Genomic DNA, 13,536 nt, shown 5'->3' on the forward strand with positions numbered 1-13,536 from the left:
GCTGTGAGCATGAGCATGATTGACCGCCCGCAGTTGCTACTCCGTTATTGCAACAGCTGTACTTATACACAGGGAACCAACAGACGGGATCAGTAGCATCCTCAGTATGTACGTAGGGTAAAAACACCGGTTTTGACCATACGTCAGTTGTAGCCATTATACACCGTTTTAAATAGCCAATAAGCATGAAACCTTTCGTGTTTAGTAGATCACATACACATGATAGAGCTTATTCATTTATTGTGATTGGCCAATTTAGGGATTAAAACTAAATTTATGGCTGAAACTGATTTTGGTGGTCTACACTGACCAATGAGATTTTCAAAGCGAAAAAAATGGTTTCAGCTAAGTTCCGATATTTTTCGTACCTAATATGGATTAAAAATTTGTGTTTGACATACTTGTAGGTAGGGCTTCCCATATAACTTTTGAAGACAGTTTCTCTTATTCTGGCCAAAACCGGTGCTTCTACCCTCGTTTTCTTGGCATTGACGTCCCCACTGGGACAGAGCCTGCTTCTCAGCTTAGTGTTCTTATGAGCACTTCCACAGTTATTTACTGAGAGCTTTTTTTGCCAAAGCTGCCATTTTCGCATTCGTACATCGTGTGGCAGGTACGATTATACTCTATGCCCAGAGAAGTCAAGAAAATTTCCATTACGAAAAGATCCTGGACCGACCGGGAATTGAACCCAGACACCTTCAGCATGGCTTTGCTTTATAGCCGCGGACTCTAACCACTCGGCTAAGGAAGGCCCCTCCTGGTGCTCTTATCATTATAACGACGCCGACTGCATCCGAATGCAGGTCAATTTGGGAATAGGAGGGAAATGTTGACGTATGACTTGCTTTAAGGAAGCCGTTGAGTCCTCTGCACTTTCACAAGTACCGTAAATTCAGGTGAAATTGATCACGTACCACACGATTCTATTTCTTCATGATGGAGCACAAATATCAATGTATCCTTCAGTGAATGAACTTTGTTAGTCGTAATTGTCCAATTGTGTGTTGTGAAGTTTTTTGCGTTAAATAATGTTATTTCTATGAAAATAATGCAAAATTTCAGAATCAAGTGCGGTGTAGTTTTGACAAACAACCATGAACATCTAGTTCTTGACAAGGATTTGAACATGCTATCAACCTGAAAGTTCATGAGGCAGCATCCATTTATTACGTAACGCCAAAAATTGGAAGTTTTTGACCCCCTCCTCCTCTCCGTAACTCTTTTTGTTTGATTTTTTTTAATTTTTGTATGAGCCGTAACGCATTACATTCGTATCCGCACCCCTTAGTTAAAAACTTACAATTGTATCATTGACAAGTGACCAATTTCGCCGCGAAATGATTTTTAGTACTAAAATTAAATTTGTTAGAAAATTTCGGTACATGAGACAATGAGGTTCACCGTCATACTTGTTTTCTTGCATTCAGTTGTTTGACATTGTCAAAAGAGACAAGAAAAACAGTGAAAAATGATCAATTTCACCCGATATAACGACTTTTGAACTTTCTTCAATATTTTTATAATTTTACTTTAATAAGAGAAAAAGATTATTTCAGGGCATAATTGAATTTCGCAAAGTTATTCACATCATCACAACTATGTATGTTCTTAAATTTATAATGGTTTTCGCAACGTTGATCGCAGAAGTGGCCAATATGCATACTTGGTAACAAAATTCATTATTTCGCTTTAAGCCCTATTCAAAAGTTTGCCTCTAAAACTGAAAACAAAACATCAAGTTTGTATCACGAAACTTATAAATATGACATGATAAAATATGTTTTGACGCCAGTATGTATGGGAACGGCCTATAGACACATTCCACGCACATCTACGCCAAGATATCAAAATTTCAAACCCTGAAATAATTCCAAAGCTATGCAGAACATGAAAGACAATATATTTAATTGTATAATAAACATAAATTTGATTGAAAATACCATAGCAAACATACCTGAAAGTTGATATAAACTTGATTTAATTTATTGGTGAGAAACTGAGATATTTGACAGCATTTTTATAAGAGTACTGTATCACGGTTTATCAAGTGTCCTATGAATCTCTTATACGTTGACTAGGAGGGTATTTGATGAAATTGTTATGTGTGGGATTAATTGTTTTGAACGAATTATTGGTTTTTTTAAATCGTATTTTTTTTTTTTCAAATAGTCACATTAATAAGGTGCCGCGTTATGAAAATCGCCTAATTTTTTGCCATTGTAAAATAAACAGTGTTGGGAATGGTAAAAGTAGTAGGCTTGAGTTTTTGCGAAAATCACGTGGCTCTTCTAATACAGTAGTTCAAAATTGTGAATCTCATCAAGTAGCCTATGTTGGGTACATGAATTTTCTAAATCAGTAGTGTCATTGAAGGCTGTATATGCGGGAAATGGACCAGTGCACGAGTTTACTATCTGACGTTTGAGCGGTGCCGTGTTATTTACGTGACCATGGCAACGAATGAATTCGGCACCGCTCAAAAGTCAAATTAGTGAACTCGTGCATTGATCCATAGAGCATTTTTCTACAGTAGTTTTGGGTTGCCCTTAGCAACGGGTGTTTTGCTATTTTCAAGGCATTTTGCCTACAGCAGCAATGGACCGATGCACGAGTTCACTAATTTGACGTTTGAGCGGTGCCGAATTCACTCGTTTCTATGGTTACGTAAATAACACGGCACCGCTCAAACGTCAAATAGTGAACTCATGCATCGGTCCATAGGCAAGAGTTTCACTGGCTCCGTTGACTGTGATTTGCTGCGCTTGCCTACTGTAGTGTGAATTTCAAAACTTTTCCCAACCCTGAAAATAAATACTTCTAATAGAATTTTGAAATAATGGATTCTCTTCCTACTCGTCAAGATACGTGCTTTCATAAAAAAAAGATCTAAAAACGGACCATTCTTCAAAAAGTTACACTAGGTGAAAAGTTTTGGTATCACGTTACGTTAATTTAAACCGTAAATTTCAAGGACGAAACTACTATTTTCAAAATGCTCGTTCTCGGCCATGCTTCAACCGATTTCCGAAATTTTTGTCTTATAGTAAGAGGAAATATTTGTACTAGCTATTAGCATTTATTCCACCCCATTGGAACCCTCCCCGTTTTTGTGAGATGTGCGTATGTCTTTTTTTTTTTTTTAATTTTTACTAAAAGCTGACCTAATAACTCTGGTTTTTGAATGGACTCGTTGGCTAGTCACCCAAATCTTATCAGACAGGTATCATTCAGTGAAGGAGTAGTTTCTTTCATGTTGGGGAATACTTGGCTACGATGGTAAACAACGTGGTTCTCTGGTGGATAATCTGGAACATCCGTAAAAATGATCAATTCATGAAAATAATCCAAGACAGCTGCGTTTTATTTTTGCAAACTCATCAGAATTCCTTATTTAAGAACGCAATAGATTATTCGGATGGTTCGTGAACCTAGGTGGTAACAATAACGGCATCTGAAAGATCCAGAGTATCATTAAACATGGTTATCTCGTAAAAATCAACCTAGACACGGGGACGGGCCTGGTGTAGTGGTTAGAACACTCGCCTCTCGCGCCGAGGACCTGGGATCGAATCCCATCTCCGAGATAGTCACTAAAAATTTCAGTGACGACTTCCTTCGGAAGGGAAGTAAAGCCGTTGGTGCCGAGATGAACTAGCCCAGGGCAAAAAATCTCGTTAATAAAGATAAAAAAAACCTAGACATGCGAAGTTTTTTTTCAGGATGTCTTGTCATGATATTTGTCTATGAATGTCAAAATCATCCTTTATGTTGTATAATAATGAATTTTAATATGTTTGCAATGAAATTTGGTGATCAAGGTAGTCTTGATGTTCTATAATTATGTTTTTTGGCGTATTTGAAAAAAAAAAACGCGCAGTTGTCTAGGATGATTTTTACGACCAATTTCACGGATCTTCCGGAGGGAGTTGTAGTGGTTATTTATGTATGTCCATGGATAGTTTCGGTCATCTATTACGTTATATAATAAAGAATTCTAATTAGTTCACAAAAAACTGTAGCTGTTTAGGATGATTTTCAAGAAGTGATAATTTTTATGGATATTGCGGATTTTCCAGTAAACGGGGTGGAAGCCAAGTAGTCCTCAACATGCGTGAGGCTATCCATTCATCGATCGACACCTTTCTGATAAGATTTGGGTCACTTCTAAAAATCAGACCTAAAACCAGCTTTGTGCGAAAAACCAAAGAAAATATATATTTGATTCTCACAAAAACGTGGAATTTAAGGGCCTTCCTTAGCCGAGTGGTTAGAGTCCGCGGCTACAAAACAAAGCCATGTTGAAGGTGTCTGGGTTCAATTCCCGGTCGGTCCAAGATCTTTCGTAATGGAAATTTCCTTGACTTCCCTGGGCATAAGAGTATAATCGTACCTGCCGCACGATATACGAATGCGAAAATGGCAACTTTGGCAAAGAAAGCTCTCAGTTAATAACTGTGGAAGTGCTCATAAGAACACTAAGCTGAGAAGCAGGCTCTGTCCTAGTGTGGACGTCAATGCCAAGAAGAAGAAGAAAAACGTGGAAAATTTCAGCCGAATCGCGCCAATGCTTAAAGCTGGTACAACCATTTCCCTTCAATAAATGCTAAAACAATCGGTTCGATAATTGCTAGAAACGAACGTTTTGAAAATAGGTAGGTTCGTCCTGACAAGTTAAAATGTATTCACAATTTCGCCTAATAAACTGATCTACTAACTTCTCTGTGCGACAGAATTCCATGATATTCAGATTACTATTTTGAGACCATAAACATCTTCAATTGCACCGCTGTGCGGCAAAATTCCGTATCCTAGACCACATTCTAAATATTCTCTATAACGTAGTATCAAACTTTATCTTGACAAAATATCAAGGGGACGGTGAACAAATTTAAACCAAAACTAAGTGCAATTACCCCACTGTACAACAGCTTCACAGACTTTTCGATCCACCATTTGGAAGCTATTATGGTCTTCTATATAAATTTCTTAAACAATATTCTCAAAATACTATATTGAAACTTTTGAAACATTTTGCCCATTTATCAGATCCATTAACTCCACTGTGTTATTGAATTTTGGCCATTTTTGACAACCATAAACGTCTGCCTGTCACAATTTTGAACTACTGTATTAGAAGAACCACGTGATTTTCGCAACAACTCAAGCCTACTACTATTACCATTCCCAACTCTGGGTGAAAGTATACATTTCAAAGTACATCGTTGAAAATTTTACTATTTTATTAATACAATCAAATTCAATCCCTCCACCATGTGTCAAAACTCAAGATTATTTACTTCGCCATCCGCAGGTACTGTACTGAAAACATTCTCAAAATACTTAACAAAAACATATAAATATTATTGCAAACTGATGGAAGATAAACGTAACTCGGCGCTCATAAAATGAAATCCATAAGATTCTGCAATTATTCAATATTTCCTTCCAGTTTGAAGTCACACTCTGTTTCTGATCAATGCATAGAAGGATTGCCTAGAAAAAACCCGGATTGTAAAAAATATAGCAGAGCAGATATAGGCGATTATGAAGTGATGTTTGAAAAACTGAATTTCAGCGAAAATGTCGCGTTACGAAATGCAACTGCTTTTAGTTACCATATATACAGAAAAAAGTTTCAAAATGAATGTCACAACATCAAGTACATTTAATTAGCAAAATATAACACCTATTTTATCACATGGTCACAAGACATATTTCCGAGAACAGGCCTCATTTGTTGATGAAAGTCGGTTTCTCGTGGTGCCCCGTTACGCTGGAATTTGTCTATATTTAGTGCAGTGCAGGCCTTAAACCAATCAATTAAATCAATATTAAATCGTGCAATTTCAAACAAGCAATTTCTCATAAAAAAATTAAGTACTATTTTGTTTGCTCAGTGAATTGAACCATCAAAATCATAAATCAAGGTTTAAATTTAATTCAAACATATATAAAATCAGTATTTTTTATAAGTTTGACTATTTACTGGAGACATATACTTTGATCTTTGAATGACGCGAAAAGGATATGTTTGTTCCGCTGTGTAACTAATACGCCATCATGCTAAGGAACGTAAAACAAAAACCCAAATTATTCTATTGTACGAGAGCATATAGAAACAATGCGTGATTCTCTTTACAGCTACAGTGCCATTTAAAAGTATTTAGAACAGTTAAGCTTGCTACAAATGCAAAGCGTTTTACTCCATAGAAAATCAAATATTCTTCCTACTTCTGTGCTGTGCTTGGCTAAAATGCACCCCTTTAATCCTTATTCCTTTGAAGCGCAAAGCCAATAGGTATTGCATTGATGCGTGTCTGCGTCATGAAGTAATTTGATGTATACAAATACATTTACATAGGTCCTGAAAACGCTCTCCCTACCTACATCAAATTATTTCATGACGTTGAAATCAATGTGTCGAAACTGTGAAATTATTGCATGAGTGCGAATTTGGTGATTATCATATGGTCATTTATGTTTCATACAAATAAAATGGGGTGATGTGTATCTTACATTGTGCTTTCATAATGTATTTTAATATTTTATTTATGAATATTTTAATAACTCGATCTGCTAGTTATTATATTTTTCTTATCAATCATTCAATGATATTTTATGGAATTTACCTAAGCAATCTTATATGTTTTATTAAAACCAATGAGTCCAAAAGCTTCGTTAATTACACATATACCTATAGTTTGTTGATACAATGTTGTTTGATTTCAGCGGACGGATCAACTGTGTTATCCCTTTTACAATCGTATTACCGAAATCAATAACAGCAAACAGCGACAGTGTCCCTCAGGTTCTCCTTCTTATCCTTTCACCCGAATGGTTCACATCGGAGTCAACGCATTACTTCGTACGCAAAGGAATAGATGAAATGTGAGTAAACGGGAGGCGCGCGCTCACGACAGCGCATGCGTTTATTTTATGTTTGGTGGTGAAAATTTGCAGTTTTCCACCAGCCTTTGGAAATTCCTTGAGTGTATCGATATTTCGTCCAGCGTAAATCCGTCAAAGTGAGTTTGTTTGCAGTTGTTGACTAATTTTTACATGGATTCTGTGATGTACTACAGACAACTATTGGAGTGACTTTAATTGTTGTCGGAAAAATAACTGTTAACTTGTTTCAATTTCACCCCTTAATTGCTGCAACAGGATACTCGCCAAAGGTATGAGTTGTCTGGGTGACTGCTCCGAATTGGGGCCACCGCCCGATATGATACTGTCGATGCCACCACCACCTTTATCATCGTTCCTGCTGCCGCGGAACGCAATTGCTCCACGGCCGGCCAACAATTCGCTGTCCTGTATTGCGGCCTTCATGTGCGAAACGTCTCTCAAACCGAATGGGATGGAGTCCGGAATGGAGTTTATAGAGCTATCAGGAAATGGTAAATAATTTATATCGATTTCCTTGTATCCGATTGGGTTCGGTGTTAATTATACTATCTCTTCTCATCCCACTTTTACCAATGTTCGTTTTACTATGCTTGGAAAACCACAACCACAGGAATGGATGATACATGGGTCTTCGTGCTAGTATCCTCCTGTGTCGGAGTTTTGCTTTTGGGCGCCTTGCTGGCGATGGTTCTGATCAAATGTAGAGAGTAAGAAAAGTTTTTAGTTGTGATTTGTAGAGTGGATTTTTAATTGAAACTTTTGTTTTGCAGTGCTTATAACTATTCATATCATGATAGTAATTTGAAGCATCCACCGCTGTCTTCATTGAATGAGCCTCAGTTGGGTTCAACGAAGTCTGGATTTATGCCGGGAACCATCCTCTATCCTACGAACCAGCAACTGCCCCAGGACAATCGTACTCTGTGGGCCACACTGACCCCGCACGGAACTACACAACATTTTATTTCCGATTCTTACTACAATCCTGAAGACCACTACGAAGTCATCGACTACGGTCGTAAACACGAACAGTATATTCCATCGAACCAGAATACAATTGTCAAGAACAAAAATTCCTTTGAAAACTCCGGGTTCGTTGATTACGATTACGAAGACCCTACTCCTTTGATGGAATCGTATCAGAACTTTGACGACATGGACTCGGGTTATCAAGAGCCTCAAGAGGTCATCGGCTCGCTCAATAGAAATCGCTCGATTGTATCGTCACCTACGAGAATTGAAAATCCAAACCTGGCTCCATTGAATCTCTATCCAACGCATCGCAGCAACGGAACGCTCAATAAGAAAAATACAACGCTCAGTCGGCGCATCAGTGATATCAAGAATTAAAAGCGCAGTGATTTGCAATACTTTTTTCCTGTAATACAAAGTGATAACAAACGGAGATTCCTACGAAAAAGATACCTTCATTCAGAGAAGACGTTCGGTAGATTTATTGAGTTCACGCAGAATACGAAACACTTTTTCGAAATACGTCATTTACTAGATCTCAAACATATTTGAAACTATATTTTTATTTTGCATCAACATACATAACGGAAACAATAGTTTAAAAGGGTATTAACCATACTAATAGAAAACCACATGGTCGTACTTCATGTAAACCTTTCAGATGAATGTATTTAAACGTAGGAATACCGTAGTACTTTGGTAATATAGTTACGCAATGGATGTCTACACACTTTGAAACCATACTATCACATCGCATACCTGCATAATGCTTGATCTCAAATTGAAATCCTTAACGAATACGAAATAGCGCAATACAACAGAAATTCAATACCAACAGACACATCATTGGATGGATTTGATTCCTATACGCGCATACTTCTTAACAGTTTAGCATTAAAATATAATATTGTAATTGACCACTGATTTGCATCTTGAAACCGACAACAATTGATACAATAAACACGAAGAGTGACATATAAAACGTAATTCTAACATTGATTTAATTTATTAATCGGTATCTGCCAAGCAAATGAAAAAAAAAGGTAAAAGTTCTGCCATTTTCTAAGACCATCGGAAGTTTTGGAAATATCCGAAGTTACTCCGGCTGGTAAAAATAACCACGACTTCCTTTTTGCCAATATTTTCCCAGCTAATTAATATAAATTTGATTCCAACTATACTTGTTTCTATAGTTTCGACTACGGATGTAATGTGAGAAGTGCGACCAGCAGTGAGTCATGGGTAATAATCGGTCCCAGATAAGTCAATTTCATTTTCCCTCCACATTAGCAAATTTGGGTGTCGACCAGACCAGATCGAAACAAATCATTCGAAAGGTATTGGCCAATGACAAATCTTTAAATAATTGATGTTTTTTTTAATTCGTAATTCCATGTTTTATAAAATAGCTGGTTTACAGATGGTCCATACACTTGTAACAAGTCTGGAGGCTCACACATGACACTCCAGACTTGGTTTTTGACAGTTATGGAGTTTGACACCAAAATGTGCCAGTACAGAAGAAAAACAAAATGGTACTCTCTGGGACCGGATTCAAGGAGATTCAAAGAGATCCGATAAGGCCGGAACAAATTTGAAATTTTACTTTTGTCACCCCCCCCCCCTTGTCAAAATTTTTAAAAAGTCAGAGGGGGGAAATAAATAAAAAAAAATATTTTCAGTATTGGTTTACAGTACTGTTCGTGTTTTTTGCTAGTTTTGTATTTCGTCTTTATATCGTTATTAATTTCTGAGATTTTTCAGTATTGATTGCATAATAGAGCGAAAGATTGTTAACCTGTCAATTACCACTCCGTAACAAGTTGGCAACGTGCAATCTTCTTTTAATATTTTCAGCGGGAAAAAGCTGCGGAAAATAATTTTCTGTACCACTTTTAAGTTGTCTCCTCTGACAGTTTTAAACTGCAATAAAAAAAAGTTTAAGAAATAATTCGACATAGACCTAAAAATGATTGTGCGATATTTGCCAGAAAACCATTCGCCAGAAAACTATTCGCCAGAATGACATCTGCCAGAATAGCATTCGCCAGAATGTACCATTTACCAGAAAACCATTTACCAGAATGTACCATTCACCAGAAAGTACCGTTCCCCAGAATTATTTTTCTTGTCGATTTTGATCATGAAATATCTCGGAATACAAGGATGGTCATCACAATATTCGACTTGTGCCACTTTTCACATCTTTTAAAGCACTAAATTGAATTAATAGTACGGTAACTATCTCGTTCTTCTCATTTCAAGCTTTCTGCTAGTGCACAGAGCGAAGGCAATATAGCACTGTTATTCTACATCTCTTGCGAGAATTTTGCCTATGAGGTTTTAAAAAATATTCTAAGCTGTTTGCATTGCATTTCCTTTCACTGCAAGCTGTTCTTCATCAGAATATTGTATTGTACTGAATTTTTCGTACAACTACCAGATAATTTTTGCTTTTCAATGGGCAGTTTATTGGGGTTGTGCTATTTTCCCCCGAATATCGATACCCCGAATGTTTTTTACCCGAACATCAGTTCCAGTTCTCAGAGTACTCCGTTTTCTCAAGTGGCCTATTTGCTTGAAAATATTTTGGCACTCATAATTATCATAACTTATTGTATAGTTCAGGGGGATGAACGGTTCATATGACATGCATCCTTCTTTTATGATCAGTGGTTCTTTAAAGTTTCTCCGAACTTAGCATTTTTTCTTATTTTATTTATCGTACTTTCTAATTCACCACTCTTTCTTTGAAGATTGTTTATTTTCCATTTGAACTACATCCATTTTAAGGCCGTCCATGAGCCACGTGGTCGTTCAAGGGGGGTAGAAGTGCATGGTTCTATCCTAATAACACGATCCATAAAAATTTCGGGTAATTCGGGAGAATGGATTGCAGGGAAAAGTGTCATTCGAGTAAATGATCTTCGGTGAAATGATATTTGAGGGAACAACATTCGAGTAAAAACAGACCAGAAGGTTTTTTGTAATAATGGTCATTTAAATTTCAGTACATAAAAAAGTATTCAAAAAAAGAGTCATTACCTCATTTCTTTAATTTAAGGTCTCTAGAATTTGAAGAATCTCAACTATGCGAAATCCATCACCCACTTGCACCACGGTACCTTACATGAATTATCATTTCTTAATACCTTCAAAGAACATCTTGTCAAATCAATACAGCAATTGGTTCTTAAAATTTATTTGAATACATGTTTTCTTAGGGGATTCTTCTTCTTCTGGATATATAAATATTGAAAGCGTAAACATCAACCATAACCTGTGTAACAAATTATTATATTGCTGTGTGCGTTTGAAACGCAAATATCAAATGCGGGAACACCAATCGCGGTAAGATTTTCCACAAGAAATGCGATGTCAAAGATAGGTTTTTCTATCTAGGTCAGCGGTGATTTAGATAAACGTTGCTAGGAGTCCTTTGATTGGTTTGTGTTACCGCATTTAGCGGGCATTTAGTCAAGATTTGCACCTCAAATGCAAACAGCAATACCGTCGTGCGGGGTGACATTGGTCCATAAGTGACTTTGGGCCAATACTTTTACAGCAAGCTAATGCCAGAATAATGAAGACAATGTGTCAAGTTGCTAGAATACATTATAAATAGCCAATAGATGGTCATAGATTAGTTTTTTGGCGCTCCTATTAATCATGAGATGCATCGAAAGAGGCGGTCAAAGTCACCCCCTAGGCCCAATGCCACCCCGCACAATATACTAGGGGTACCGGGGGCAGTATGAACACCCGGGGCACAATGGACACCCCCTGTATCTTTGCATATGCGAATATTTTTCCACTTTAGATGCAAACAATATTTCAGTTGCCTTTTGGAAGAGTGAATTATCCACTAAAATTTCAGAACAATTGTTTAAAACATTGATTTTAACCCGAAAAATGGAGAATGATTTTATTGGGTTCGAAAATTATAACATTCACACCTCACCAAATAAGATTTCAGAGGCAAATGACTGCAAATTGACCGATAATGTAGCTCTTGATTGAATCTTCAATAATTTATGCTATATTCAAAAATAAAGTAGATTTTTTTTCTGCTGCTTTAAGACATAAAAAAACTAATATGAAAATTCATTGTACTGTTGGGGCAATATTGACACCGGGTGACAAAGTGTCAGTTCTACTTAAAAAAAAAAAAAAGAAATATAATTTCAAACACAAAATTATCCAAAAATATCTAGCATTTAATGCAATGATTATGATCCGGAACCACAAATCGGTTGAAAATCGTTAATTCTGAATTAAAACTAATCTGGGGGAAATATTGAATGCATCTCTACGAAAAATGTCGTTATCTGGTTTTATTCATGTTTTCAGGGACACAGTGACCTGCCACTATGGTTTCCTGAATATGTACTTAATTTGACTACCAAATGTGAGCTTTTTCTAAATCTTTTTTTGGAAACAAAATATTTTTTTTTCCTTATTATGCAACAATGCTTAAGAACTCTAAAAAGCATACTGCACATAAAAACAGTATAATATTCATGTCTTCACAGGCAAAATAGGCAAATTCTTTAGGGTGTCCATACTGCCCCGTGTCCCCCTATACCTTGTTTTCATTGTGTTGTGTGAACGTTATGAATATATTTTGCTTTAAAGAACATTATCATATTTATGGGGAACATTGCTTCATAAATATAAAAACTGAATGTTGGAAAAGTGCCATCAAAGCTGCATTTCATGACATATTACCTCACATTCGCTAAGGTTTGCAAAGAACTTGGCACAAATGGGCGTAGAACGACAATATATCTCACATTGCTAATTTTCTTCAAAACTAATGAAATAGTTTTACAATCAGACGAATGTGGCGTAAATGTTATATCAAGTTATAGCAATCTAAGTTCAATTTCAAATTCTAAGTGCGACATTTTCGCAGTGTTCTTAAAATTGTAACTACAGTTAACTCTCCCTTACTCGATATTCCTTATCTCGGTATCGAGTTAGAGAACCATAGTAAAAGTAGGCTTTCATGGCTAACTCGATGGTCCCTTGGATCGCAGTTGCATAGGTTTTGTGTTCTGTAACTCGATACCTCCCTAACTCGATGGTCCCGTCAATATCGAGTTAGGGAGAGATGACTGTAGTTTAAACACTAGTTTAAGTATTTTCTCTCATTAAATCCCAAGATTAAAGGTAATAAACCTGGAGATTGTTGTTATGAAAATTCTAATTATGAAAAATGTTATATGAATGATCAATGTTCAAAACATTTCAAAAAAAAAAAAAAAATCAAAACGTGATTATAATTCAAAACATTTTAATTGGCGGGTAAATGTTGCAAAAACATGGTTTTGCAGAATATGAGAATGAAAATGATACATTTATCTGAATTTCCATTATATTATTTATTGACCGCCCCCCCTCGATACATTTTGATGGGAAGTGACAAAAGAAGATTTTAAGATTTGTTTCGGCCTAATTAAGTGAAAAATTGCTCAAGACCAAACATTCTCTAATTAGGTGCTCTAATGATATCCGTAGTCAATTTATTGAGAAAGCTTGTAGATTTCCTGGAAAGTAATAATATACATTTTGCGCAAATAATATGAATCTCTCTATTGTGCAAAATTTTCAACAAATTTACCCTTATTGGGTAAAAGAACATCAACGATG

General features: G+C 36.3%; 1 protein-coding gene across 2 annotated transcripts; it reads left to right on the forward strand.

The window, feature by feature from the left end:
* The first annotated feature begins 6,700 nt into the window (after positions 1 to 6,700).
* On the forward strand, positions 6,701 to 8,871 carry LOC5572452. Of its 2 annotated transcripts, none has more exons than XM_001660347.2 (4): positions 6,701 to 6,891; positions 7,168 to 7,403; positions 7,523 to 7,619; positions 7,683 to 8,871. In XM_001660347.2, exons 1-4 carry the CDS (start codon positions 6,716 to 6,718, stop codon positions 8,260 to 8,262), a joined length of 1,089 nt encoding a protein of 362 aa, XP_001660397.2. In that variant the 5' UTR covers positions 6,701 to 6,715; the 3' UTR covers positions 8,263 to 8,871. The 2 variants fall into 2 exon arrangements, with proteins under 2 accessions (XP_001660397.2, XP_021702454.1); XM_021846762.1 differs by lacking the exon at positions 6,701 to 6,891 and adding an exon at positions 6,893 to 7,028.
* The last annotated feature ends 4,665 nt before the right edge of the window (positions 8,872 to 13,536 follow it).

This window comes from Aedes aegypti, chromosome 2 (assembly GCF_002204515.2).
Source record: "Aedes aegypti strain LVP_AGWG chromosome 2, AaegL5.0 Primary Assembly, whole genome shotgun sequence".
Classification (NCBI taxonomy): domain Eukaryota; kingdom Metazoa; phylum Arthropoda; class Insecta; order Diptera; family Culicidae; genus Aedes; species Aedes aegypti.

Bases quoted from the DNA above. Each gene is read 5' to 3' on its own strand.
- LOC5572452 (XM_001660347.2), top strand. From the start codon at position 6,716: ATGTTGTTTGATTTCAGCGGACGGATCAACTGTGTTATCCCTTTTACA. The intron at 6,892-7,167 runs GTGAGTAAACGG...TTGCTGCAACAG, and splicing joins CGCAAAGGAATAGATGAAAT to GATACTCGCCAAAGGTATGA. The intron at 7,620-7,682 runs GTAAGAAAAGTT...TTTGTTTTGCAG, and splicing joins GTTCTGATCAAATGTAGAGA to TGCTTATAACTATTCATATC.